General features: G+C 37.4%; 1 protein-coding gene across 8 annotated transcripts in view; it reads right to left on the reverse strand.

Annotated features, from left to right (window-relative positions):
- Nucleotides 1–24794, reverse strand: part of PDE4D (phosphodiesterase 4D) — a 1385565-nt gene that overhangs the window by 1074173 nt on the left and 286598 nt on the right. For all 8 annotated transcript variants that reach the window (XM_077897892.1, XM_077897888.1, XM_077897887.1 and 5 more), the window contains one exon: nt 15393–15527. In XM_077897892.1, coding sequence (XP_077754018.1) covers nt 15393–15434 — 42 coding nt within the window. In that variant the 5' untranslated portion in view covers nt 15435–15527. The remainder of the gene's footprint in view (nt 1–15392; nt 15528–24794) is intronic.

Genomic DNA, 24794 nt, shown 5'->3' on the forward strand with positions numbered 1-24794 from the left:
TAGAGATTTTAAATTATTGATAATAACTACTTTAAATTATCTGATAATTTAAACATTTGTGCCACATCTAGGATGATTCTGTATATAGTTTGGTTTCTTTGAAGTATTTTCTATTGCATTTTCATATGCCTCCATTTTTTGCTGAAAACTAGATAGCTTGTGTAGGACAGTAGATACTGAGGTAAGTGTATTTCTATGCTTAAAGTGAGAATGCTTTTCCTTCTTGTAGGCCTTTAAACAGGAATTTGAATTAATTCAGTCAGGAATTGGACTGGATTTGAGGATTTTTGTTATGATAAACCACAGTGTACCATAGTGTTCTCTAGTGATATCATGTGGTTAGTTTTGTTGAATGGCTTTCCAGTGGTTATTTTCTTAATATCTACTCCACGCTTAGTTTTGCGTCTTCCTTTTATGTTGGGCCTCAGGCAATCTGCCTCTTGACACTCTTGCAGCCGTATTCCACTATTAATTTTACTCAGTGCTTGTTTGAACATAGAGGATCAGAGAGGGAGAGGGTTACTTGATGTTCTCATGTAGCCTCAGCCTGAGGTAGGTACTGTGTCCCTGGGTCTCATAAGTACGCTGCCCATCCTCCAATTGTAGTGCTGGCCCCTGGCACATATTCTAATCTTGCCCTTAAAGAGGAGCTTTTCCCCCATTACCTTCCTCACCAATGGATTTATTCCGGTCCCCTAAGTCAGCAGTTGTTGCTCTTCGTCTTTGCTAATTAACTCTTATATTCCTTTGGAGAAAATGGTCTAGTTTCACTTGTGGCTGCTATTCTCCTCCTCAATCTTGCCAGTGAGCAGTAAAGTTTGTGAAGGAAAAGCCCAATGAAGGATAGCTCCTCTATTTAAGCCCTCCAAATGTGTCCATACTCTCATGCTAGCTCACACTCAGCTGTTAGCAATTTATTAGAAGTTTTAGCTGAATCTCCTTACTGGTTTATATAGCATCTGGTGATGTCCACCTGATGTAAACAAATAGTGGCATCCTCTTTCTCCTTCTTGACAGTTGCCTTTTTCTTCCTATATTTGGGGCTGGTTGATGGTCTTGTAGCCTCAGTTCTCTGATGGATTTTTTAAATTATTGATGTGTCATTTTTTTCCAGCTATTCCTTTATAGGAAAGGAGGGAATGGCACTCTTTGAAGCTCTGTAAATCTCTGAGCTTAAAGCAGAAGCTAGACAATTCACTCCAGAATTCCCCAGTATTCTAAAATTGATACATTTTGGTTATCTTATTGAAATAATACAAGTGATAGGGATTTGGATGGTTACTGGTTGGATGTACTAAAGATGCAGTGCCTTTGCATATATTCAGTGGAATGGGAGTACTCTTGGCTGAGAAGTGACACTAACATGCTTTAAGGCCTAAATGGAAAAATCTGGCAGGAATAACAGCAAGTCTTCCCCTGAAGGGAAAGGTTTTGGTTCAGCTTCTTTGGTATGACAAAGCAGGCTAAAGTCCTTGCCTCGAATGTACATATTCCAATTAAATTGCTCTGAAGGAAATTGTAGGAGGAATTTTCATGTGGGTAGAGTTGTACCTTTGTAAATTATTATGTTTACTTAGACTGGAATGAGGAGTTTCTCCTGGGTCTCGGGGAGTCCAGACCTGGGCACCAGGTAGGATACAAGAAAAGAGGCATTTCACATGGGAGATAAGCAAAGCAACTGAGGGGTAGGTTATTGACTAAGAAAGAAAAAGACTCAGTAACAGGTTATTTCTATAAATATCAGGAACGATCATTTCTTGTACTCAATTGTAAGGATTTTCTTTCCTATACTGTGGTTTTCTCCCATTTTGTGCAGCATTCATTAAAGTCTGGTTGCATGTGACAACCTGGAACTGGTTGTATTTCAAGGGAGGAAGGGAGAAACTATATTATTCACCCTCAGGCCCAACAGTTCAGAGGGCTCTCTGCTAATAGAGAAAGGATAGGCTTGATGTCACCACATGTGATCTGTGGGGGTCAATATGGTGGCTATCAGCAGAGAACTGGGCAAAGATGCTCTCTTTAGAATATAAATTAAAAAGATTTATATATTTTTCAAAACAGAGCCACCCAAAACATTACAACCTTGTTTTTACCTCTCCATTGGCAGCATGGGTAGTTAGAGGATTAATGTTTAAAGCAGCAATAATTTTAAAATAATTCTTTCAATTCTCAGTGAAATAAGGGTCTTTTTAATCCCATGCACCCTTAAAGGTGACAGATATCCAACAGAGACAGTGTTTTTGCATAGTTTGCAGATACTTAATGAGCTCAATTCATTAATCAGGATCATGTTTATATTTTGGATTGAAAGGAGGGCCAGAATCTATCTATACTTTGACTATAAGCATCAAATGTGAAAAATCTTTAGTCAGCCTGTTCTGATTGGAAATATATTCATAGTCTCAGAAAGAAATCCTCCCATTCATTTAATCTACTACTGTCATTTTCCAAATCAATAAAATACAGACGAGAAAGGTAACTCACCCAAGGTCACATATTGGTAAGAATTTATGAAATTAAATTGCAAGATAACATAATGAAGGATATGTAGTACTTTAATGAGAGTATGTAACTTTGGTTTTAAATAAGCAGATGTCAATTACAATGTGTTAATCTTCCTCATTTATGTCTATATGTACAGCCCTTTATGCCTGTTTATCTATATTTATGCCTATATGTACATCACAAACATATTTATAAACATAATAGCAGTTAGTTAAAATCATAAATTAAGATATTCAAGTTTCTTGTAAGTTATATTATGGTATTAACAACAATTTCCATTTGAAGAACCATAAAACTTGATCAAAACCTGAAAGATCATGACGCCTGGGTGGCTCAGTGGTTGAATGTCTGCTTTTGGCTCAGGGAATGATACCAGAGTCCTGGGATCGAGTCCCGCTTCTCCCTCTACCTGTGTCTCTGCCTCTATGTCTCTCTCTCTGTGTCTCTCATAAATAAATAAATAAAATCTTTAAAAAAAAAAAGATCCCATTGTAAGACCATCTCATAATTTCTTCAGAAAAGACTGCCCCAACATTGGAAAACCTATTAGAAAGTTATAACTTTACATGTGTTCTGAATAGACAACAATACTACCCACTGGAGGACATGCTCCTCTCTGACCACTCTGCCAATTATTTCAATCATTTTGGCCAAGGGAATACATGTTGACTCCTGCATGAACAAATCGGGGAGGGGGGGGTGGGAATCTTTTGCTTTTTAAGTTTCTATAGACATACACACTTGAGAGTTCTCATCTTTTTCTCAACTCTTGTTTATCTTTGAATATTCTTCTGAGCAGTTTCTAAGTCTCTCTTGATATGATTCATATGCTATTAAATGCAACCTCGCTTGTAAATTAATAGTAGGTAATGGCTCCATCTGGAAATATAAAAAAATGATTATATAAAATTAATAGTTTAAAGCACATGCAGTAAGCAGAGATGAAGGCCTCTAAAGCTTACATCCTTTTGTTTTCAATGAGTGTTGAAAAGATAGTTTTCATTGTGGTCCTGTGGTGTTCTGGTTTTCAGTAGCTATAATACATTTGTTTTTTAATGCTTAGTGATCTAGATTCTCTGAAAAACTTAAACCATAACCTGGATATGACTTGGTGGAGTGCTAACTCTCTGAACCTCTGGGGTACCATTTAGTGCACAGCTCTGTGGGGTATGACTGCTTTCATGCGGTCATATAGCTGGTGAGAGCTTAATAAATACTACTGACTGAATTAAAGTCAGGATGTTGAGGGCTATAAACAAGTCCAAATCATTGACACAGAAACAATATTGCCAAAACAGAAGTCTAGACTGCTACGGTAGTAAAAACAGTAAGGGGAAGGACAAACATGACCTTGAATCACAAGCGAAATGTCATAGTCCCAGACACTGCTATAAATTAGGCTCTGCCTGTAATTCCATGTGTGTGGTAAGTGACCCAACCTAGGTGATAGAAGGAACTGGAAATCAGGGTAGGGGGCTCTAACTATTTAACAATTAATCTTCCTTGGCCTTGGCATCCTGGTTTTTCATATGCACAATTTAGGAGAACATGGGAACTGATAGACTGACCTTTTTCAACAATAAAAGTAAGGTTGTTCTATGTTACTCTGTTTGCTGATGGATCAATTCTAGTTTTCAAAAAACCCCAAGACTTAAATTACTTGCTACAGAAGCATATGTGACTAAATATTATATAACATTATTTGGGGTTGTTTTTTGCTAGGTTGGTTTGGCTTTTTGTTTATTTTTATTTTGTAATGTGCTTTCGGTACTATTTTCTCATTTTACCCTTGTAACAATCATCACAGATATTGGGAGCATGTGATAATAACCTAATTACTTATAGTTTTCTCACCTTCCTTTCTCTTACCTACGACATAGATACAAAGTGGCAAAGCCAAGTCTATAAACCAGGACCCTAAAGACCACACCCCTGCTGCCCTTGAAAGTACTGATCTTGGGAAACACACCAATAATTTTAACTGAAATTATTTTTAACCTTTAAAACCTTGGCTAACAGGTAGCCTGATTTCAATAGTGAAAAGTGATATTTAACTCTAATTTTTAAAATAGAAAATTGGCTATAGTTAAAAGGCTTTTAAAAGTATTTTTTTTTCTGGAATAAAATACTACTACTATAAAACCTAATCAAATTATTATGCTTTTCTTCATAATTTCACTTCGCTACAGAATGATACTGTCTGCAGGAATTATTCTTGAATAGTTATTATCAATTCAATGAGATTCCTCCTATTTTTATGTATTTTGGTGTTTATACATTGTTAAGTACAACATATGCAATTATTTCTGGAACATAATCATTCAGAATTCAACTCCAACTTGAAATTGTCCAAAAATGGAATAGCAAACACATCACAATACTGAAAAAAAGTGGAGGTTTTTCTCAGACAACAGTGTAATGATGGACTTCGGCCACTAAAATTGTCCTGTGATTGATCTCAAGGAAAATAGTTGGTGATCAGTCCTTATTCTTTCAGACTTTTCCTCCATACTTTCAGTTTACTCTCAGCTATTCTTGTACTATTGTTGATTATCTGAGAATGATTCTTTTTAACTGTTCTAAAATAATCTATGTTTCTGCAACAATGAGTGTAATTGACAATTATGGCGCATTATTCACAGCTCAAAGTATCTCTGCCAAACAAGTTACTCACAATGTGATGAAGATAAGTACACGGAGGTGTGAGAGGGACCAGAATTTAGACCCCCTGGCAAGAATTAAAGATTAAAGTGGGATAGACTTGAGAGGTTCAGACTAGGGTGGGGAGGAGGATAAAATAAAAGCAATAAAATTATTAAAAATGTAAGTTAAGCTGTCAAATATTCTATGAAGAGAGAGACCATAATTATTTCACTCACCATTGGCTCACCAGAGCCCAGCACAGCTCCTGACACATAGTAACCACTCAATAAACATTTGCTGAATCTTGTAAAGAGCACAAGCAGGAAAGAAGGAACAATAATAAAAAAAATGAAACCTCTAAAACTACAAGTCATTCTTCCAATTTCTGGCGAATAAAAACACAAGCAAGACTATTATTTTGGGGACACCTGGGTGGCTCAGCAGTTGAGCATCTGCCTTGGGCTCAGGGTGTGATCCTGGAGTCCCAGGATCGAGTTCCACATTGGGCTCCCTATACAGAGCCTGCTTCTCCCTCTGCCTATGTCTCTGCCTCTCTATCTCTCTGTGTGTCTCTCATGAATAAATAAATAAATAATCTTTTAAAAAGACTATTATTTTGGTTTTGCTTTGTACCTTACACTTTTCAAAGTAGCTTTACCTATAGTATCTCCTCTGACTTTCTTTGAATTCTGATGAGTGACCACAAGGGAAAAATCCAGTTTCCATACACTTAACTTTATCAGGATCCTAAGTTGTGACAACTTTTCTAAAAGATTATTTATTTATTTGAGAGAGAGTGTGCATGCAAGCAGACTCTCCACTGAATGCAGAGCCCGATGCAGGCAGCTGGATCTCACAATCTTGAGATCCTGACCTGAGCCAAATTCAAGAGTCGGATGCTCAACCGCCTAGGCCACCCAGGTACCCCAAGTTGTGACAATTTTTGTAATATTGTACTTAGGTGGTGACTGATACAATAGAGAAAGGAGAGCAGTCTAGGAAGGGAACCATTTCATTTATTTTATTTTAGCCATAAAATTACCAAAACAATAATTTTATAGGGTAATTATGAGGAATAATAAATGTAGATACCTCTGCAATGCTATACAAAATGTATTATCCTTACCAAGTTTCTTTCTGCTCTGCTCTTCTCTAGGCAGACACTAAGGTTCTGAAATAGTATAAATTACTTACCCGGATTCATGAAAAGAGCAATTCCCCAAACTCAGCAATATAAAAGTACAACTGGAAAAAGGTTTTTTTAAAGCATAAGATAAATTTGGTTCATAAACCTTGGACAACATTTTTAAAGCCTTCCAGGCAAAGTGGCCATTCTAGGAAGGCTGTGGGGCATATTTCACCAGATGGGTTTCTAGCTCTAGACTCAAAAAACTGACAGCCAATTTAGGTGGGCTTTCAATTCAACATGAAAAAAAAAAATTCCAGATATCCTGTACCCTCCAAACATCCAGGATTTGTTTCTAGTTTTGAATAAATACTAAACAACAATTCTATCAAAAAAGAACAGGGAACTTCAATTAAAAGACATCTGGTGAGTGCCAATTTTATCCAAATGTAGAGCATCCAAAAGAATCTGAAGTCAAACAGAGGGCAATTTCATCAAGAAACTAACAAATCCAATTGAGCAGAAGAGATTTTGAATTTCTCCTACTGGTAGGAAGAAAATTATACATGATACTAGAAAACTGAGAGTTTAATGTAAAATACTACAAGATACATCAGAATTCAATACATAAGAGAACTGATTAATGAAGAATTAAAACTTATCCAGTTCATCCTACCAGATGAGAAGATTTATGAAAATTCATGAGTTCAGAGAATACCAACAGAGATACTTTACGGAAAGTTGCTTTAAAATTTTTTTAGTTATTTTATTTAAATTCCATTAATTAACATACAGCATATCATCAGCTTCAGATGTAGAATTCAGCGATTCATCAATTGCATGTACACCCCAGTGCTCATTATGTCACGTGCCCTCCTTAATGCCCATCCCCCAGTTACCTCATCCTCCCCTCCACTCTCCTCCAGCAGCCCTCAATTTGTTTCCTAGAGTTAAGAATCTCTTATGGCTTATCTCCCTCTTTGATTTTGTCTTATTTGATTTTTCCTTCCCTTCCCCTATGATCCTCTGGTTTTGTTTCTTAAATTTCACATATAAGTGAAACCATATGATAATTATCTTTCTCTGAATGACTTATTTCACTCAGCGCAATACCCTTCAGTTCCATTCACATTGATATAAATGGTAAGATTTTATCCTTTTTTGATGGCTGAGTAATATTCCATTGTGTGTGTGTGTGTGTGTATTCTTTATTCATTTATCTGAGGATGGACATCTGGGATTTTTGCATAGTTTGGGTATTGTGGACATTGCGTTATAAACATTGGGGTGCAAGTGACCCTTTGTATTACATTTGTATCCTTTGGGTAAAGGATACAAGTAGTGCAATTGTGGCATCACAGGGGACTTCTATTTTTAATTTCTTGAGGAAATTCCACATTGTTTTCCAGTTTTCTAATAACCTTTGATTTAAAAATACACTATAACTATATATATATATATATATATATATAGTGCAGAAGACATGAACAGACATTTCTCCAAAGAAGACATACAGGTGGCCAACAGACACATAAAAAGATGCTTAAAATCACTCACCACCAGGGAAATGCAAATCACAACAACAATGATGGAAGGATGGATGGACAGAGATATATAGATAAGTAGATATAGATATATAGATCATATATAAAATATATGGTGGAATATTATTCAGCCAAAAAAAAGAATAAAATCATGCTATTTGCAGTGACATGGATACAGCTAGAGAATATAGTGCTAAGCAAAATAAGTCAGAGGTAGACAAATACCATATAATCTAAGTTATTTGTGGAATTTAAGAAACAAAAAAAAAATGAACAAAGGAAAAAAAAGAGAGAGAGATCCATCAAGAAACAGACTCTTAACTATAGAGAATTGATGATTACCAGAGGGGAGACAGTGGGGGATGGGTAAAATGGGTGATGGAGATTTAAAAGTACACCTATTATGATCAAAATCTAAAAATAAAATAAAAAGGAATATCAAACTCTGTTATAGAAGGAATATTTGTGTCACCCCCCTAATTCCTATTTTGATGTCCTATATACCCAAGGGTGATAATAGCATTTAGAGATTGGAGTCTTTGGGAGGTAATTGGATTAAATGAGTTCACAATGAGAAGGCCAGGAAGAGAGCTCTCATCAGCAACTGAATAGGCCAGCACCATAATCTTGGACTTCCCATCCTGTAGAACTCTAAGAAAATACATTTCTGTCACTTAAACCCCACAGTCTATAGTATTTTTAAGGCAACTAAGCGGAGTAATACTCTCTTTTGGCCCAACACCTTGATTCTGTATTTATTTGGAAAATGACCTTCAATTCAATTTATGAATACATGGCCTATAGTCATAGAAATTCATAACTGGCAGGAAATGAACCTTTACCCTGTTTAACCACTCATCTTATCCCTGAATCTTTTGCATAATATGGAAATTAACTAAACTGTCTTGGGAGCTTGAACCTTTTTAGTGAGAGGAATGCACTTCATTTCCTGTTGTTTCCAAATGATTCATTTATGGGCCAGATACTATCACTTAGCTCTGTAACTACAAAAGAGCATCTGCAAACCTCCAGATTGAATTTATCAAGCAACTACTATGTGACAAATGTTTTCCCCTTCATTATGATATACTTTTTCTTTTCTACACACGTAGGCCCTAAGACTCAGGAAAAAAAAAAAGTAATTTACTAACGGTCAGATCTTTAAGCACTAGTGGATCTGAGGATTGAATCCAGGTATCTGCATTCAAAAACTATCTTTTTTTCACTGCAAAGAATGGCCTCTAAACTATGTTGATTATATATCCCTCTCAGGAAAAATATTTTGAATATATTTTCCCAATTCATGTATTTATCAATTGCACACATGTACATCTGTGTATTTATCAAACATATACAAAAAGTTGAGATTTTTAAAAAGGTGATATTAGAAAGTAAATATAAATAGGAGTCCTAGAGTGCCTGAGTGGTTCAGTGGTTATGTTTGTCTTCGGCTCCAATCATGATCCCAGGGTCCTGGGATTGAGCCCCACATCGGGCTCCCTGCTCACAGGGAGTCTGCTTCTCCCTCTTCTCTCCATTCATGCTCTTTCTCACTTTTTTTCTATCTCTTTCTCTCTCTCTCTCTCAAATAAATGAATAAAATCTTTTAAAAATAAGAGGAGTCCTAATATTTTCTTTTTGAAGCCCAACTTTGAGATTGCTATACTTGATCACATTGGCTTCCTTATACCAGAAAGACAGAAAAAAATCTAGATCAGTGAAAGCATATTACAATACTGAAGAGTTTCAGAACCTAATGTTAGGCTATCCTGATCATTGCTTCTAAAGCAAAGAAGAGTACGTCTATTATTTTAAAAATTATTTTCAACAGAAATACAAGCTGCTAGAGTTAAATCTTTAACCTCAGAAAAGTTATACTCTATCAATATTTCACTGGAGAAATGCCAAGGAAAATCTGAATCATGGATGTGATGCTGGGCTTGCTGTAAATGGCTCCTTTCTCTTTAGGACCAGTGGACTGAAAAGACCCACTAGAGTTAACAGGAGATGCTAAAGGGTTGTGGGAGAATCTTGACCACTGTAGCAAATTAAACTATTTAATTAAAAGCAGAGCTGTGCTAGATGCACTTTTTCAAGAAATTCTCTAACAGCTTCAAAAAGCATATTCTTTATTAATTACTCTGCTTCTGTCCTAAATTGCTATGTATGTAGATAGAAGGAAAAAAATCCTAGATGTTTACAACTAGGATAGTTATAGAATAAAATTCTAGAATTTTAGAATAAATTCTGGAATAAAATTACATGACTTCATGACAACATACTTGAGTCAGGAGAAAGCAAGGCTTAAATAGAGAAATGAGTTGATCCATTATAACTCAGAATAGTAAACCAAAATAAGGCTTCCCTTCTACATGAGACTTCCCTGCTTTGAAACTTACACCATGTGTGTATTTTCTATATATCTCACCAAGGATGGTTTTAAAACAAAACCGCAAAAAACTATAATGGTTGTACAAATGAGACTTGTTCTGTCCCATTAAAGCTGCATTCAGAACAGCAAGAATTGTCCCCAGCTTCCACAGATGGCAAAGACCCTTTGAAAGGTTAGCACAGGGACAATACTGTTTATGCTCTGCTCTTTCAGCGTATGGACAAAGAACCAGCCAGAAAAAAAACAAATGTGACCTTAAGTGCCCCAAGAGGTATAAAACTCTAAGAAGTCATAAGAACTTTAGATGAGACATGTGAAAATGAAATGTCAGTCCACTCAGAAGTGGCCTGAAAACTTTAAAAAGAGGGAGAGTGTACATATCACAAAACTGATGGGAGAATTTTCTACTGCAACACTTCCTGTTAGAAATAAATATTTCAAAGGGTCATCTGCCCAACCAAGGGTTTTCCTTTTCTTCTCTTGCTGTTTATAATTATTATTAAATCAGAAAAATCCAGAGTTTTTAAAGAAGCAGATGCTACCTAAGTGATCATCTGTTTTGTATTTTATTTTTCATTTGTTCTCTCCTTGAAAGCCCTAATTTTTACAGAACTTCATCTGGATGACAAGGTTTTTCCAACACTGGCATTTTTTGGGCATTTGAAATACGTTAAAGCAGGCAAGAGATAGCTGTTTCTTTTCTTTCTTTCTTTTTTTTTTTTTAAATCCCAGCTTTGACTACATTTTAAGAAGCACAGAAAGGAAAGAACACAGGGAGTCTCCCTCACTTACAAGTTATGGTGTCTAGGGCAAAGGCAGAGAGAACTCATCAGGTACCTTTAAAGTACCAAGCATTATGTGTTAATGTCATTTCCCCATCGCCTGTTAGATGACTGGAGTCAGTAATTTGTCAAATGCCCCACAGCCAGAAAGTTGAAAAAGCCAGATTTTGAACCTAATTCTGTATGATTTTAAAGCTGTCATATTTTTTTCAACTAAATCAAGCCACCTTTCAAGCAAGTCATTTCATCTCTCCTGACTTCCATCTCCATTTCCTTATCAGCAAAATAAAAGGGTTGAGTCAGAGGATCTTTAAGTTCTCTTCCAACTACAAGAAGAAATTATATGCTAGAAACTCTATAAAGTTTACAAGTCCTATAAAATTTGGTGAAGCCATTTTTATGAGAGATAAATATTAATACCATGTTTTCTAAAAATAAATGATGTGGGCAGTTGGAAAAATTATGTAAGTCAGAAATGTAAAGCTTAAAGTACTTGCTTTTGATATTTCAATGTATTAATGTTAACACTTAATTACAATATTAATTATAATAATTATTAATGTTAATACCATGTATTCTAAAAACAAATGATGTGGACAGTTGGAACAATTATGTAAGTCAGGAATCTAAAGCTTAAAGTATTTGCTTTTGATATTTGATGTGCAATATACTGTAGAATAGTTTCCCATTTTTTAAATTTGTTGACTTTTTTCCTTGTCATAGACAAACTTGTGAATCATCACAACAGCAAAATTTTAAATGATTCATATTTCTAATAACATGATAAACTGATCGTAAATTTAGGTCCACTTATTATAAAAGGTTGCATGTTAGTTCACCCTAATAATGTTTGAAAATATTAGTGATACTCAATTCATTCAGACATTTTCAATTTTATAAACAGCTTAAGTGCTTTGATTTACTTCAAATTAATATAGTTTATGCTATTTCACTTACTTTGAAATAATTTTAGGAAAATAATTATTAATAAATTTTAAAATTATGTATTTACTTGGTTCAGGAACAATATAAAAATATAGATCAAAACTAATCACATTATAGCATCAGTTTCCAGAAATATACTAGGGATACCATATAAAAATTTTAAGTAAATAAATGCAACTTGTAGATCTGGTGAAGACAGCTTGGAGTTAAACTCACAGGATTTTTTTTTTAATTTCAATAAAAGTGTCCCCCTATTTTCTATATTGAATCAACAGTCGAGGGTATAAATTTAATAGTTAACTTGAGTTTTCCAATCTACCTATCGTGTGAATTAAATAAGATCACTCTCCACAGTCTTATATCCTGAAATATCCCAATATTCATAGCCATGGACTCAGATTCACCCTCTTCCCATCCCCTCCCCTCCACTGAGGTGGAAGAACTGCATCCATTTTGTCAACTACAAAGCTACAAGCCCAAGAGGCACCCTCCATACTTTCTTCTCTCCTAGATACTACCTCTAATAAATACCTTTCCAAAAGCCCTATCATTTCTTCCTTCCCAAATATCTCTTAACAATGTTCGGCTTTATCTCCCTACAGTTGCCACTAGTGGATTCATCATTCTAGCTTTTGTTCATGACCTTGAAGCTACTATTTTCCTTAACACTACAGAATCAATGCACATCAAGTTAACTCTGCCTGGAAGCCACTCTCTTCACCTTGGTAGGCTAAGTCACCCTTCAGATCACAGACTACCCTGAAGATCCCCCTTTCTCAGGAATGGCTAGACTGGCCTCCCTGACCTAGCCAAGTCTTTCTGTTATATGCTGTCACTGTGCTAGGAAGCTTCTCTCAGCAGGTATCACAGGGTATTAATTTGCTCATTCCTCTGCCACTTAATTACCTACCATGTGAAAGATACAGTGATGAATAAATAAGCAAAGCCTCCATCTCAGGAAGTTGACATTTCATGATGGAAAAAGAAGCCATTACATATGAGGACAGGTTGAAGATATTTGGCCTATGGAAGGAAATACAGTGGAGAATTGCTGCTTTACACATAGGTGTGTGATTCTTTGATGCATGTCTGTCTCCCACAAGAGGCCCTAAGACCACAGCCACTGGGGCCATATTTCACTTTTGTACTGTTCACATGAGTTCCTCTCATTTTTACCCACCACAACCACAAATTATGCTCCCAAAGGAGCAAAATGTCACTTTAAGAAAAGAGTACTTTGTTTATATTTTTATAGCTAAAATTTTTCATGGATCCCTTCCAAATAAAGGAAGAATCCAGAGCATTAATCATTAAAAGGGACATTGCACCAGACCTTGAATGTGAGGGGGAAATATGAACAAGCTTTAAGTGTTCGGGAAAAAAAACAAAGTAATTGTCTCAGGATGATCATTTTTTTCCTGCTCTTTCGTACACCTGAAGTTTTACAATGACACAGACAAGATATGTAGAGATATGCGGGAGGAACAGAGGCCGTTTTAACATTTAGAACACTGTCTTTGGATTTTTAAATGTCATAATGCCAAAGAAAAACATTCTCAAATCCAAAACCAAATTAATTCTTAAAATTTTCCTCATCAAAAGCAGGAAACACCTACTTGCAAGAGCATAATGTTGGGCTTTGTTCACACAGAGACTTAGAGGGTGCGGGGTGACTTTTTCAGACCACTGCAAAATGAACTTTTGAAACTCGCAGGTGAAAACTTCTAACTAGGCAAAAAGTCTGGCTCTTTTCTCTGAGAGATGCAATCTCTTGCCTAGAGTCATTTAATTAAGTGAAAGCACTTTCTTCATGCCAGTGGATTTTCAAAAAGCTAAGAAGTGGTGAAATAAGAGCTCTACTATTTACATTTAGACACACGTAGGCAATTCAGGTCCTCTTAATCCGGGAATCATGAGCCTTTCCACCAAGATGAAAATCTTTGCATTAAGCAAATATAAATAGGAAATCTCCTAGCATCATTAAGCGCTCACAGTTCCTTAAAGTCACAGCTCAGTTAATCATTTGCTTGTAGAATGCTTTCCTCCAAGAACAAGGAAATGTTTAAGAATATTTTTTAATCATCCAAAGTATTCTCCCCTTTGCCTTTACACAATTTTTTCATATCATGTGGCCCTGAAATTTAATGAAAGAAGCATTATGTGAGTGGTTTACTTTCATATTTGACTTATAGCAAGAAAAACTCAGTGACAGAAAGATGTGTTGGCAGTTTGGTGGCAAGCCACCTTCTATTACAACGAGCAAATATATGATGACCAAAGGAACCCCAGGCTCCAAGCCATGGCCCTTTCTTTCATACAGTAATCCATACAACCAAATGCCAACCAAGAAAAGAAATGAATTTGGATATTTCCTCAGACTTTGTTGAATTTCTTTGCTGGTTATTAAACACAGCTTGTACTCCAAGAACTGGCACACCTCTGGTTACATCCTCATTTTTTAAGAAACCCTACTGAGCACACTATCCTTCCCTCTCCACATGCTCCGGCACTATACCCTTAAAAGCCTGATAGTAATTCTGCAGAAAGAATCGGAGATGGCCTTGGGCCATTGCAAAAGAATCACGGGTTGTAACACAAAGCATTCTCTTACTAGAGAAATGTGTTTGCATTTGTGGTTTTTCTGATGCCTTCAAATGAATGTTCCTACGTCACAACTGCATCTGTTTGGATGCCTTTTTTTCCCCTTGGGTAAATGAACAAAGGGACATGTTCTTAGAGCTTGCCTCACAGAAATTAACAGCCTCCTTTCATCCTTGCCTTGCATAGCTTTCTTGGGGTTGCTCTATTTGCTTATACTTTCTTTCATAAGCTAATATGAACCTAAAAATTATCACTCATTTGGTACCTTGAGGAGACCAGGTAAATTGGAAAGAAGGCTTAATCTACACCAGGGCCCAAGGATGTTCACTAAAGGAGAAGAGAAATTAGAGACCTATGCTAAAGTAGATAAAGTAGACAGCTCATGGAAGGGATGTTCTACTGATCAAGTATTCACATTATTCACCATGTATGTGAACTTTGGAAATGTGATTGATTGAAGTACTTAGCAGTGTAAATTCAATACATCCTTTCAGACTTGCCCAGGAAATTCGATATTCAAGACATACATTTCTTCAGTTTCAGTTTTTAATCACATAATTTCTGCATCAATCCCAACATCAAGGTGTCCAATCTCACACCACTAGGCTTATACAAATGAATGGTAGGCATAAAAAACTGGCTCGAAGAGAATTCCCATCAAATGTCAACCAGGCCACACAGACGAACAAGTCTTCATTTGTTAATAAGTTCCATACAGCCTGACAACTAAAAGTCGACCAAGGGGTTCCCACGAGCCTGATCGTGATAGCACAGTATTACAATCTAAAGAAAATAGTAAAAAAATTACGTGCACTCATTTTTACAAAAGAAATGAAAACAAAAGTACTTACGCTTTTGCTCCGAGAAAGCAAATCACAGGTATTTCTTTTCATGGTGGTGTTTTAAATAATTCAAATGGACAATAGTAGCTTCCAACGTCACAGCTCCCACTGCAACAATTATCCACTCAAAAGCCAACTGGCATTCTGAAGAGAAAGGCAAGGAAATGTTTAATCAAGTATATGATTAACACGTGTACTTCGAAATGCTGTCTTAGACTAGGACAGTAATTCTTAAATTATTCAGAACAAGCTAAAATGGTGCTGTGTTTAAAGCAATAAAAGTACACACAAGCAGCATTTCCAAAACAGCTTTTGTTAAATGTAAGTTAGAGATTTCAAGCACCATCTGTTTTCTATTAAATATTCAAGTCTACATTTCTAGATTTCTAGTGGCTTAAAAAAAAATAGGTATGGTAGCCACAACTTACACTCACATGTATGCAATGTAGATGCATGCTGAGCTGTGTGCCTGCCCATCCTGGCTGGGACAGCTCCAGACCCCTCCTTACCCTTCCACTAAGCACTCACTGAGGTAGCCCTTGCCACACCAGAGGGATCTTACTTCATCTGAAAGCCCTCTAACCATGGCATGGTGGCCTCCTGTTTCATCATTAGCAATCATCCACAGTATAGTGGCTCTTCAGTAAATTTAGGGCATTCGCTACTCTTTGGGTTCAAAAGATGTTGTAAGAATCAGTTGGGAGCAACAGTTTACCTAGAAAAGTAATAACCGTAATTTCTAAGAATATCTCGGAGCAGTCGTCCGTTGAATGACATGACAGCCTTATTACCTTACCTTCACTTCCCACTAGATGCTAAGAAGGAGATTCTGTTTTGAGTTTTAAAGAAGGAGCAAATACAATGGCTATAGGAGCTGCATCCATTCTGCTATTCAGCTGACTCTGAGCATGATTTACATATTCACAGAGAATATTTGCATATAGTCTGAAATGCCTTTTGGGAAATATGTCACTCTAAGAGAAAGGGGGATAAGGCAAACAGGCTTGGCCAAAACACAAAAGACACAGACGCTGTAGATGTAGGCTGTTGTGGTAGGAACAGGCTGATTCTAACAGCATGTATTCTATCATTTGGATTTACCCCCTGTTTCTCTAAAGACTTGTGCCTGAGGTTTAGGGAAAAGAATAACAGTAAGGTCTGAAGGAGCTTATTTCACTGAAGTGATTGAAAAATATCAAAGTGCTGGATAGTGTGAATTCAAATATATAAATACATTCACACCAAGTAACTATATATACTTTAAGAAACACATGGAGGGAGGGGCTCCACGGAACACAGCATCTGTCCAGGTCCCTGGAGCAGGCCAGCCCTCAGCAGCAGGAGAACCCATTGGTCCCCCACACCAATGGAGGGGGGACCTTCTTCACCAGGCTCTCCAGAATCTTGAGAGTGCAGTGGTGCACTCTCAAGCCTCTAAGACTTGTTTTGAACACATGTGAATCAGCCCTCAAGACTTAGGAGACTAAAAGGCAGGTAGTTTTAGGGAGGCCAGAGATCCCACAACAGCAAGGTGGAGCTAGAACCGGAGAAATTCAGTTTATTACTGCTAAGAATATCCCAAGTCACAGCTCACTGGGGCACAGAGTCTTCTTCAGGGGTTAATAAAAATGTTTGCCTGAGGTTAAAGAAAAATGCACAAATGTGAGCTGCTAGGATAACTATGGTTTCTTTGAGTTTGCGCAGATTATTTTTAGGGGAGTGGGGGTTGGAGGGAAGAGGGAACCCACAAATGCAGAGTTCTCAGCTAGTATACCTCCAGAACTTTAGTCTACCTGTACCAATTAGTTACAATGCCGTGCATTTTATAAGTTCTCAGAAAATGTGAAATTATATTACCCACCTAGAATCAACTTAAGAAGTGGAGAGAAATAATATAAACTGAGAACTAAATATTCCATACCTAGGGAGAAAATAAAACGCAACTAAATGCTGTGGGAAGCTTATATACTTTCAGAGAAAAACACATTCAAAATATTTAATGACTCACTCAGTATTTAATGAGTCCTCTTAGGGGCAACCCGGGAATAGTTCGTAGCCCCTGGTGGGCTAGTAACTCAATAGTTTTAAATTAACAACTCAGTCAAATCAGACAAATCATGGAATTGACCTGATAAGGTTTGCTGAACTCAACACATTTTTAACAAATTTGCCTTGACATCATTTAAAGACTTTCCTATAGGAATTTGGAACCTGCAGAAAATTGAAAAAGAAAAATGAGTTTAACTGAAAATTGTTGATGGGTTGGCTGGCCCTTCTCAGCCTATATACTTAGGAGGCAGCATGGTCTGGCTATAACAGTATGGACCTTGAAACCAAAGAGGCATAGATTAGGATTTCAGTTCTCCAAGGCATCCTGTGTAGCCTTCAGCAAGTTATTTAACGTTTCTGACTTTTTTTGAGATCTGCAAAAAGAAGGCAATACTCATGTGTGTCTTGAGTTTAAATGACCTAATGTGTATGCACTTGATCTTAGGTAAAAGGCCAAGAAACGATGACCTAACGTGTATAAAACAGTGTCTAGAATGCTTAGCTCACATTATCATCACCACCATCACCATCAGCCTTCATCGCTTTTTCTTTTCTTAGTATCAAATGATGAGTAACAACAACCCATTCTCATTTTTCCCCTTAGAAGTACCCGACTCCCTCAAATAAGACAGACAGGCAAATAGACTTTCAACTAAGCAGTAATGAACACTGTATCAGCTCAGGTCCCAGGAGTAAACAGACAACACACTCATATTAAGATCATTTAAGGAGGGGTTAGTAAAGAGATTATTTAAGAAGATGACAGTAGTTGGGTGCCTGGATAGCTCAGTTGGTTAAGCCTCAGACTCCTGGTTTTGCCTCAGGTCATGATCTCCTGGTCCTGGGGTGGAGCCCTGCATGGCATCAGTCACCATGCTCAGCAAGGGGTCTGTTTCTCTCCCTTTCTCTTCCCCTCCACCTCTCCCCCTGCTCATGTGCACATATGTGTGTGTGTGTGTGTGCGTGCGTGCTCTCTTGCGCACGTGCTCTCTCTCTCTCTCTCTAATAACCAAATAAATCAAATCTTTTTTTAAAAAGATGAAAGTAGGGTAGAGGAACCTACAAAGGATAGTGAAGTTCTGGTAACTAGTAATAATGGAGTTTTTACCATCCCCAAAAGGGACCAGGAGAGAGGTAGGTCACAGATACCCAGGAGGAAAGTGTCCTAGAGTAATCTGCCTTGAAAAATGGTGATCCTCTGGGACACAGCTGGTGTCAGTTGACCCTGAAAGGAAGGAGACTGGGAGATGAACAAGATCTCATCCTCCTCTGATCTCCTGCCGGGACTCCCCACTGGCAAATGCAACAGAGCCAGAGGGCAAAGGAAGCTGCTGCTGTCCACCTCACTGGTCAGCCTCCCAGGGCAGAAAGCATCCCAGAGCAGGGCAGGGAAGAGAGCAGAGCTGGACATGGAAGACATGCCACACAAAAGGGATCTGCAGCCCAGGAAGAGGACCGCGCTTTTCTGCTCATTTCATCATAAGAAAAACATCATTTATCCTGCATCCTCCTAATAAATCCACGAGGTAGATGTCATTAATGTATTCTCCCCCATTGCACAAAAGAAGAAATGAACTCCAAGAAGTGAACTACCAGTAAATAGCAAAATCAGTATTCAAACCTGATTTGTCTGACTCCAAAGTCCATGTTTTTGTCTACGCAGATACCGTGTGCTTTGCAGCCAATATCAGGCAGGAACCAATGCATTTTAATGATCAACAAATGGTAACCTCTGGAAATATCAAAGCTGTGCCCAAACCAAAGAATGTTTGATTAAAAAAAAAAAAAGAAGAAGAAGAAAAAAAAAAAAGAAAAAAAAAGGTTTACCCTCAGGAAGGCAGTTATCTTAGTTCCCACAAATTCATCCCTCAGCAAAGATAATGCCATGAGACAGCAGAAATGCTTGCTCCCTTCAGGTGTACTAAACAGAAGACCAGGTGAGAAAACACTCACACATGCAATTTCATTACTAGAGGAGTTTCCACATAAAAATTAATTAGGGAGAAGGAAGAGTCAGCTCCTGCAGGGAGAACACGGTAAAAATAAAAAGAAAGGAGGTAGGGTAAGATCGATGGTGCTGGAACACTCAGACACAGAATCTGAGCTACAGCACCTGTATAAATTTTGCTGCTTTGATGAAAGGATAAGAGAGTTAAGATAGGTTTCCTCTTAGAGATTAAGGATTTAGAGAGTGGAAAAAGCCCTGAACTGGGCATCAGAAGAAATAAGTTCCACCTTCACCAATATGTCATATACAAACTGGTTGGTATTAGGAAAATCCCTTCTGTTTTCTTTTCCTCCACCAGTTGCTTGCTTCTCTGTAAAGGGGAGATAACATTATCTCCACAACCTATCTCCTAGGGTTTTAGGGGGATCAATTAGAAAGTGTGTCAAAAAGTTTTCTGGAATCTATAACCTTCCCTGCAAACCTAAGTTGCATCTGTTCATTTAAACATCAAATATGCCAAGGCAGGGCGACACTCTAAATATGAATGAAAAAGTTCTAATTACTTGCAAATGTTGGAGAGACTACTGAATATATTTTATGTATTTTAGAGGGATTTTTTCTTTATTCTTTTGTAATATTTTTTTCCTACACAGTAATTACTTCGTGTAGTGACTGCTAAATTATAAAACCACTCAGATGCATTAATTTAAAAAAACCACATTTACTGGGCATACGTATGGGCCAGGTGCTCTACTAATCTCTCAGATACCACCAAATTTTCTAGATTCAGAGGGGATGGATGGTTTGGATATGCATTGCCTATGAATAAGCAAACCATCATCAACTGGTTGGTCTCCAGCTTAGTTTCTTCACCTCGGCAAGATCTGTTTCTCTGAGACTATATAAAGTAGACATTAAAATGAAACCAGGACAGATAGTCTCTTTCCTAGATTAAATTCTAATATAAAGAGAAAAATAAGTAGATATGGCACAAATTTAAAAAGAAAAGTTGATCACTGTAAAAGACAACCCCAAAAGAGGTACTATAAAAATACACTCAATTTATCGACGATCATCCTCCAAAATATGTGCAAAAAAGAAACCTGGGGGGGTGGGGGGCAATTCAAGAATTAAATGCTCAAAAATTTCAGAGAAAAGAAGCATATGAGTGGAAAAATAGGCTTTTTATGGGGAGGTTTGAGTGAATACCATAGGCTCTTATATGCCTCTTGATTTTCCCTGTCCACACCTAAGACAGGTAACGTGGACACTTGCCCCAGTGTCCCTTGTCTAAATCTGTGCAGACACAAAGGAAGGCAAGTCCCTGGTATTTCTTCATACCTTCTAAAGTTGTCAATTAAGAGAAAGGACTCCTTGGTCTAGATCTGAGGGTGACCAGAGTTTCCCTGCTATTTATATCCTGCCTCTTTTCTCCAAAGTGCCCTGTAAAAGCTGTTCCTTATCTGAGCTCTGGCTAGAAACTACACAATCTGCGATTAGAAAGAGCTCATGGTACAAATGAGGAAACTGAGGTACAAGAAGATAAGCAATTTGCCTAAAATCACAGGGTTATGTGGAATAACACAGGAATTAACCTGAGGCCTCTGCACTCCCTGCCCAGACCTCTGTCCAGCTAAGGCTGCTGCCTTAAAACTCACTCGACAGGGCAACTCAGAGGCACTTTTCGGCGTGCCCAGCAGAGATCAACAAGTTAGTTCTTGCTAAAGTCGGTACAATCTGCTTGTGACACAAGGATGGCCCCATATAGGTTGCGGCTCGTGCTTCGGAGGAGACCTTCAGCTGTCTCACAGAAGCCAGGATGATGTGTCTCAACGAGGGGGGCCAGGGGACCTGGGACTTACATGTTTAATGTGACTGCACCTCCCAGTCTGTCCCCAACACAAACCCTCTGCCCTAGTCTGAAGAATCTAATCCCTCCAGCAACTGTGACATGTTCATTTCCACCTCCCAGCCCTAAGTGGATTCCTAAAATGTCCCTCTATTGTCATCTTTCTGAACTTTCCTATCCTTCAAATTCCAGCAAGTCTTTCTTTCTAAAATGACAGTTGCCCTACTAGGCCAGGTCACACAGCTTTCTACTTCCTCTGAATTCCAGCAATCAAGGCTATGCTGTGCCATGATAGCAACTATCTTGTGAGTTTGCCCTAGTTGTTTTATAGGTTTAGCCTCTGCTTCCTCAATTGTGGAATAAGACACATTTTAAGGCCCTTTTCATACTGCAAGTTACATGATTATAAAATACATATTCCTAAGGTTGAAAACAATTCATTCTTTTGCCTTGTCCCTAATGCTCAACAGAGTACTGAGCGCCCAGCAACCACTCAATAAAATATATTTAAAAACAGAAGTATAAATCCATTAGAAAATCATTTTAATTCATAAGTAGTACAAAATTTGAAATAAAATTTTGTCAAAATGTGGAAAAGATTCAACTTCAATATTTATCAAAGAAATGAAAATTAAAATCAATTGAAATTGGTTTGTCTTGCCTACCAATCAGCAAAGTTAAGGTTTTTAAAAATAAAATACTTGATAATCTGTATATATGGTAAACTATACATTTCATATATTGCTTTTCAATTTCAAAATGACATAAGTCTTAGGAAAGAAATTTGACAATAAGTACCCAAATCTATAACTTTATTATGTATTTTATATAGTAATTCAGAAAAGAAACCTGAAATGCAGCAAGTGCTTTATATGTAAAGGTGTTTGCAACAATGCTACCTAGAGTAATGAAAATTTAAAAACTTAGGGGTGCATGGGTGGCTCAGTTGGTTAAGTGTCTGACTTCAGTTCAAGTCATGATCTTGGGATCGAGTCCCACATGGTATTGGGCTCCTTGCTCAGCAGGGAGCCTCCTTCTCCCTCTCTATTTGCCCTTCCCCCAGCTCATACTCTCTCTCTCTCTCTCTCTCGCGCGCGCGCTCTTTCTCAAATTAACAAAAATATTTTTTAAAAATAAAATTAAATATATAAATAAATACAATTTAGATGTTCAATAGTAAGGGAATAGCTAAATAAAATATGGGAAACTTGATGCTGCACTCTACAATTAAAAATATATATATTTTATAATATATTTTAGTTACACGGAAAAATGTTTCTGCTATAATGTTAAGTGGCAAAAGCAGGATTAAAGTTGTAGGTATAGCATGTTCCTATAAAAAGTTTTGCACAGAGAAAAGACTAGCAAGAAATACAGGAAATTATTAGTAGCTACATGTAAGTTTTAGTATTATAGGTGTTTCCATTCTTCCTTATACCTCAGCTTTTAAATTTTTCAACATTGGGAAAAATAAACACTTAAAGTCAAATTAAAAGAACATAATTGAGTGAATTGGGAACAACTCATTAATCTTCTGTTCCTACTTTGGAGAATCCTTTAAATGGTAAGCTTTCATTGGTGTGATTGTTCTAGGAGATTAGTGGATTGTAAACCCATTCATTTGGTTATTTGATTTTAGGTGCCCAATTTTGCTGTTTCATACAAAGTGTTAGACTTTGCCTTTTGGGAATCTATAAACTGGGAAAAAACTTAGTTGGAAAGGAATAGCCAACAGTAAGTTCTCTCTCACTCATCCTACTACTACTTTCTCCATCTGAATGTCTGTTATCTCCCTTTTTCTTTTGGTCCCAGTAATGATGATAATCACTCACACACACACAAACACACATCTTCAGTCTCTGCTTCACTTACAAAATCAGTTACTGAGGTTGAGGTTCCCCTATGTTAGTTTCCAGTAATGCAAAACACACCGAACTCCGACAAATGTAAATTATGAATACACAAACAAGAGATCTGGGTTTTATAGAACCAACAAGAGATCAATCCAGAAAATATTTTGATTTGCATTATAAGTTGGGGAAAGACCACGAGGAAATGTTTGCAATAAAAATATTCATAAAATAATAAATTAACAGTTAAACTCTTTACCTCAGTTTAGCATCAATAAGCTTTGCACCTTTTGAATGGTTTAGGGCCCCTTCCTAATATCTTCCTGAACATTCTATCAAACACTGCACCTCAGCTTCCTCTCTCACCCCATCTCACTTTCACTCACCTCAAGAGGATGAGGCATTTCTTCCATGTAGAGTTGTTCTTCTACCCACTTTCTACCTTCCTTCCCCCTTTCTTCTCAACTGCTCCTCTTCCCTCAAACTCGAAATATTCTTTTGAATCTCTCTTCTGGTTAAATGAAAAAAAAAAATCCTTCTCAAACCTTCATTCTCTTCCCTCCAAATGTTATCTTTCTCTCCATAATCAGATGATTTGAAGGAATTGTCCATTAAACTCACTTTCTCCACCTCTTCATTCCCACCTCCAACCCTCACACCACCACAATCTCAAAAGATTCTAGACCACCATATTGCCAAATATAACAAGTATTTCCCAAATTCTCTGACTAGATCTTCCTACTATAACATCAATCCTTGTTCCTTCTAGAAACTCTCTCCTCCTTTGTCTTCTGTGATATCCCTCTCCACCTGCTCTGATTGCTGGACCTCTTTCTACCTCATGGAGACTTCTTTTGTTCACCCCTTAAACATGGATGATACCACTGCTTAGTCTTTACCAGTGCTTCCTACACATTAGTGCATGTCAAAAGTAGTCAGGGAAACCCATAAAATTGGGATTGCTGACCCTCCACTAATGATTCAGAACCTCCGGGCTATGGAGGAATCTGCTTTTGGTCAATTCTCCATATGACACTCATGAAGCTTTCAGAGCACCTGATGGTTGATTGGCACTTGGGAATCTCTAGTCTACATTATGTGCGTGAGCAACCTGTTAGTTTTCATTGTTTAGCCACATGTATGCTAATAATATAGGCATGTTAATCATATACATATAAATACATATATATGATACCCTGACTTCTCCTGAGCTTCAGAGTTGTATACTTCAACGACATTATTTGGAAGGCCCATAAGCATCTCATATACAACACATCCGTATATGAACTCAACTTCTTTTCTTTCTCACTCCCAAATAGGTTCTTCCTCTTATTCATTCTCTCTCTTTCTCTCTCTCTCTCTCAGTTGGTACCACCATCCACCCAGACAGTCAAGCCAAACTCTTGAACATGTCCCACCACTCCCTGATCATGAATACTCAATCAATAATCATCCTCTGCTAGAGTACCTGGCAAACATTCATCAGCTTTATCCTCCCCTTGCAGCTCTAGGACCACTACTCCCTTTCAAATTTTTGTCTACACCATTTCTGTAGGTACCTGCTAATGAGTTTCTGATTCCCCTACATTCCCAACCCCATCCCCATTGCCAGCTGAACCAACACAGCTAGTTGCCCCTTCCATTAAGGCCTTCTGGATGCCCTCAACAGTAGTTCTGTCAAATTATACTGAAATGATCTGTCTCACTCCCACTGC

This window comes from Canis aureus, chromosome 5 (genome assembly GCF_053574225.1).
Source record: "Canis aureus isolate CA01 chromosome 5, VMU_Caureus_v.1.0, whole genome shotgun sequence".
Classification (NCBI taxonomy): Eukaryota; Metazoa; Chordata; class Mammalia; order Carnivora; family Canidae; genus Canis; species Canis aureus.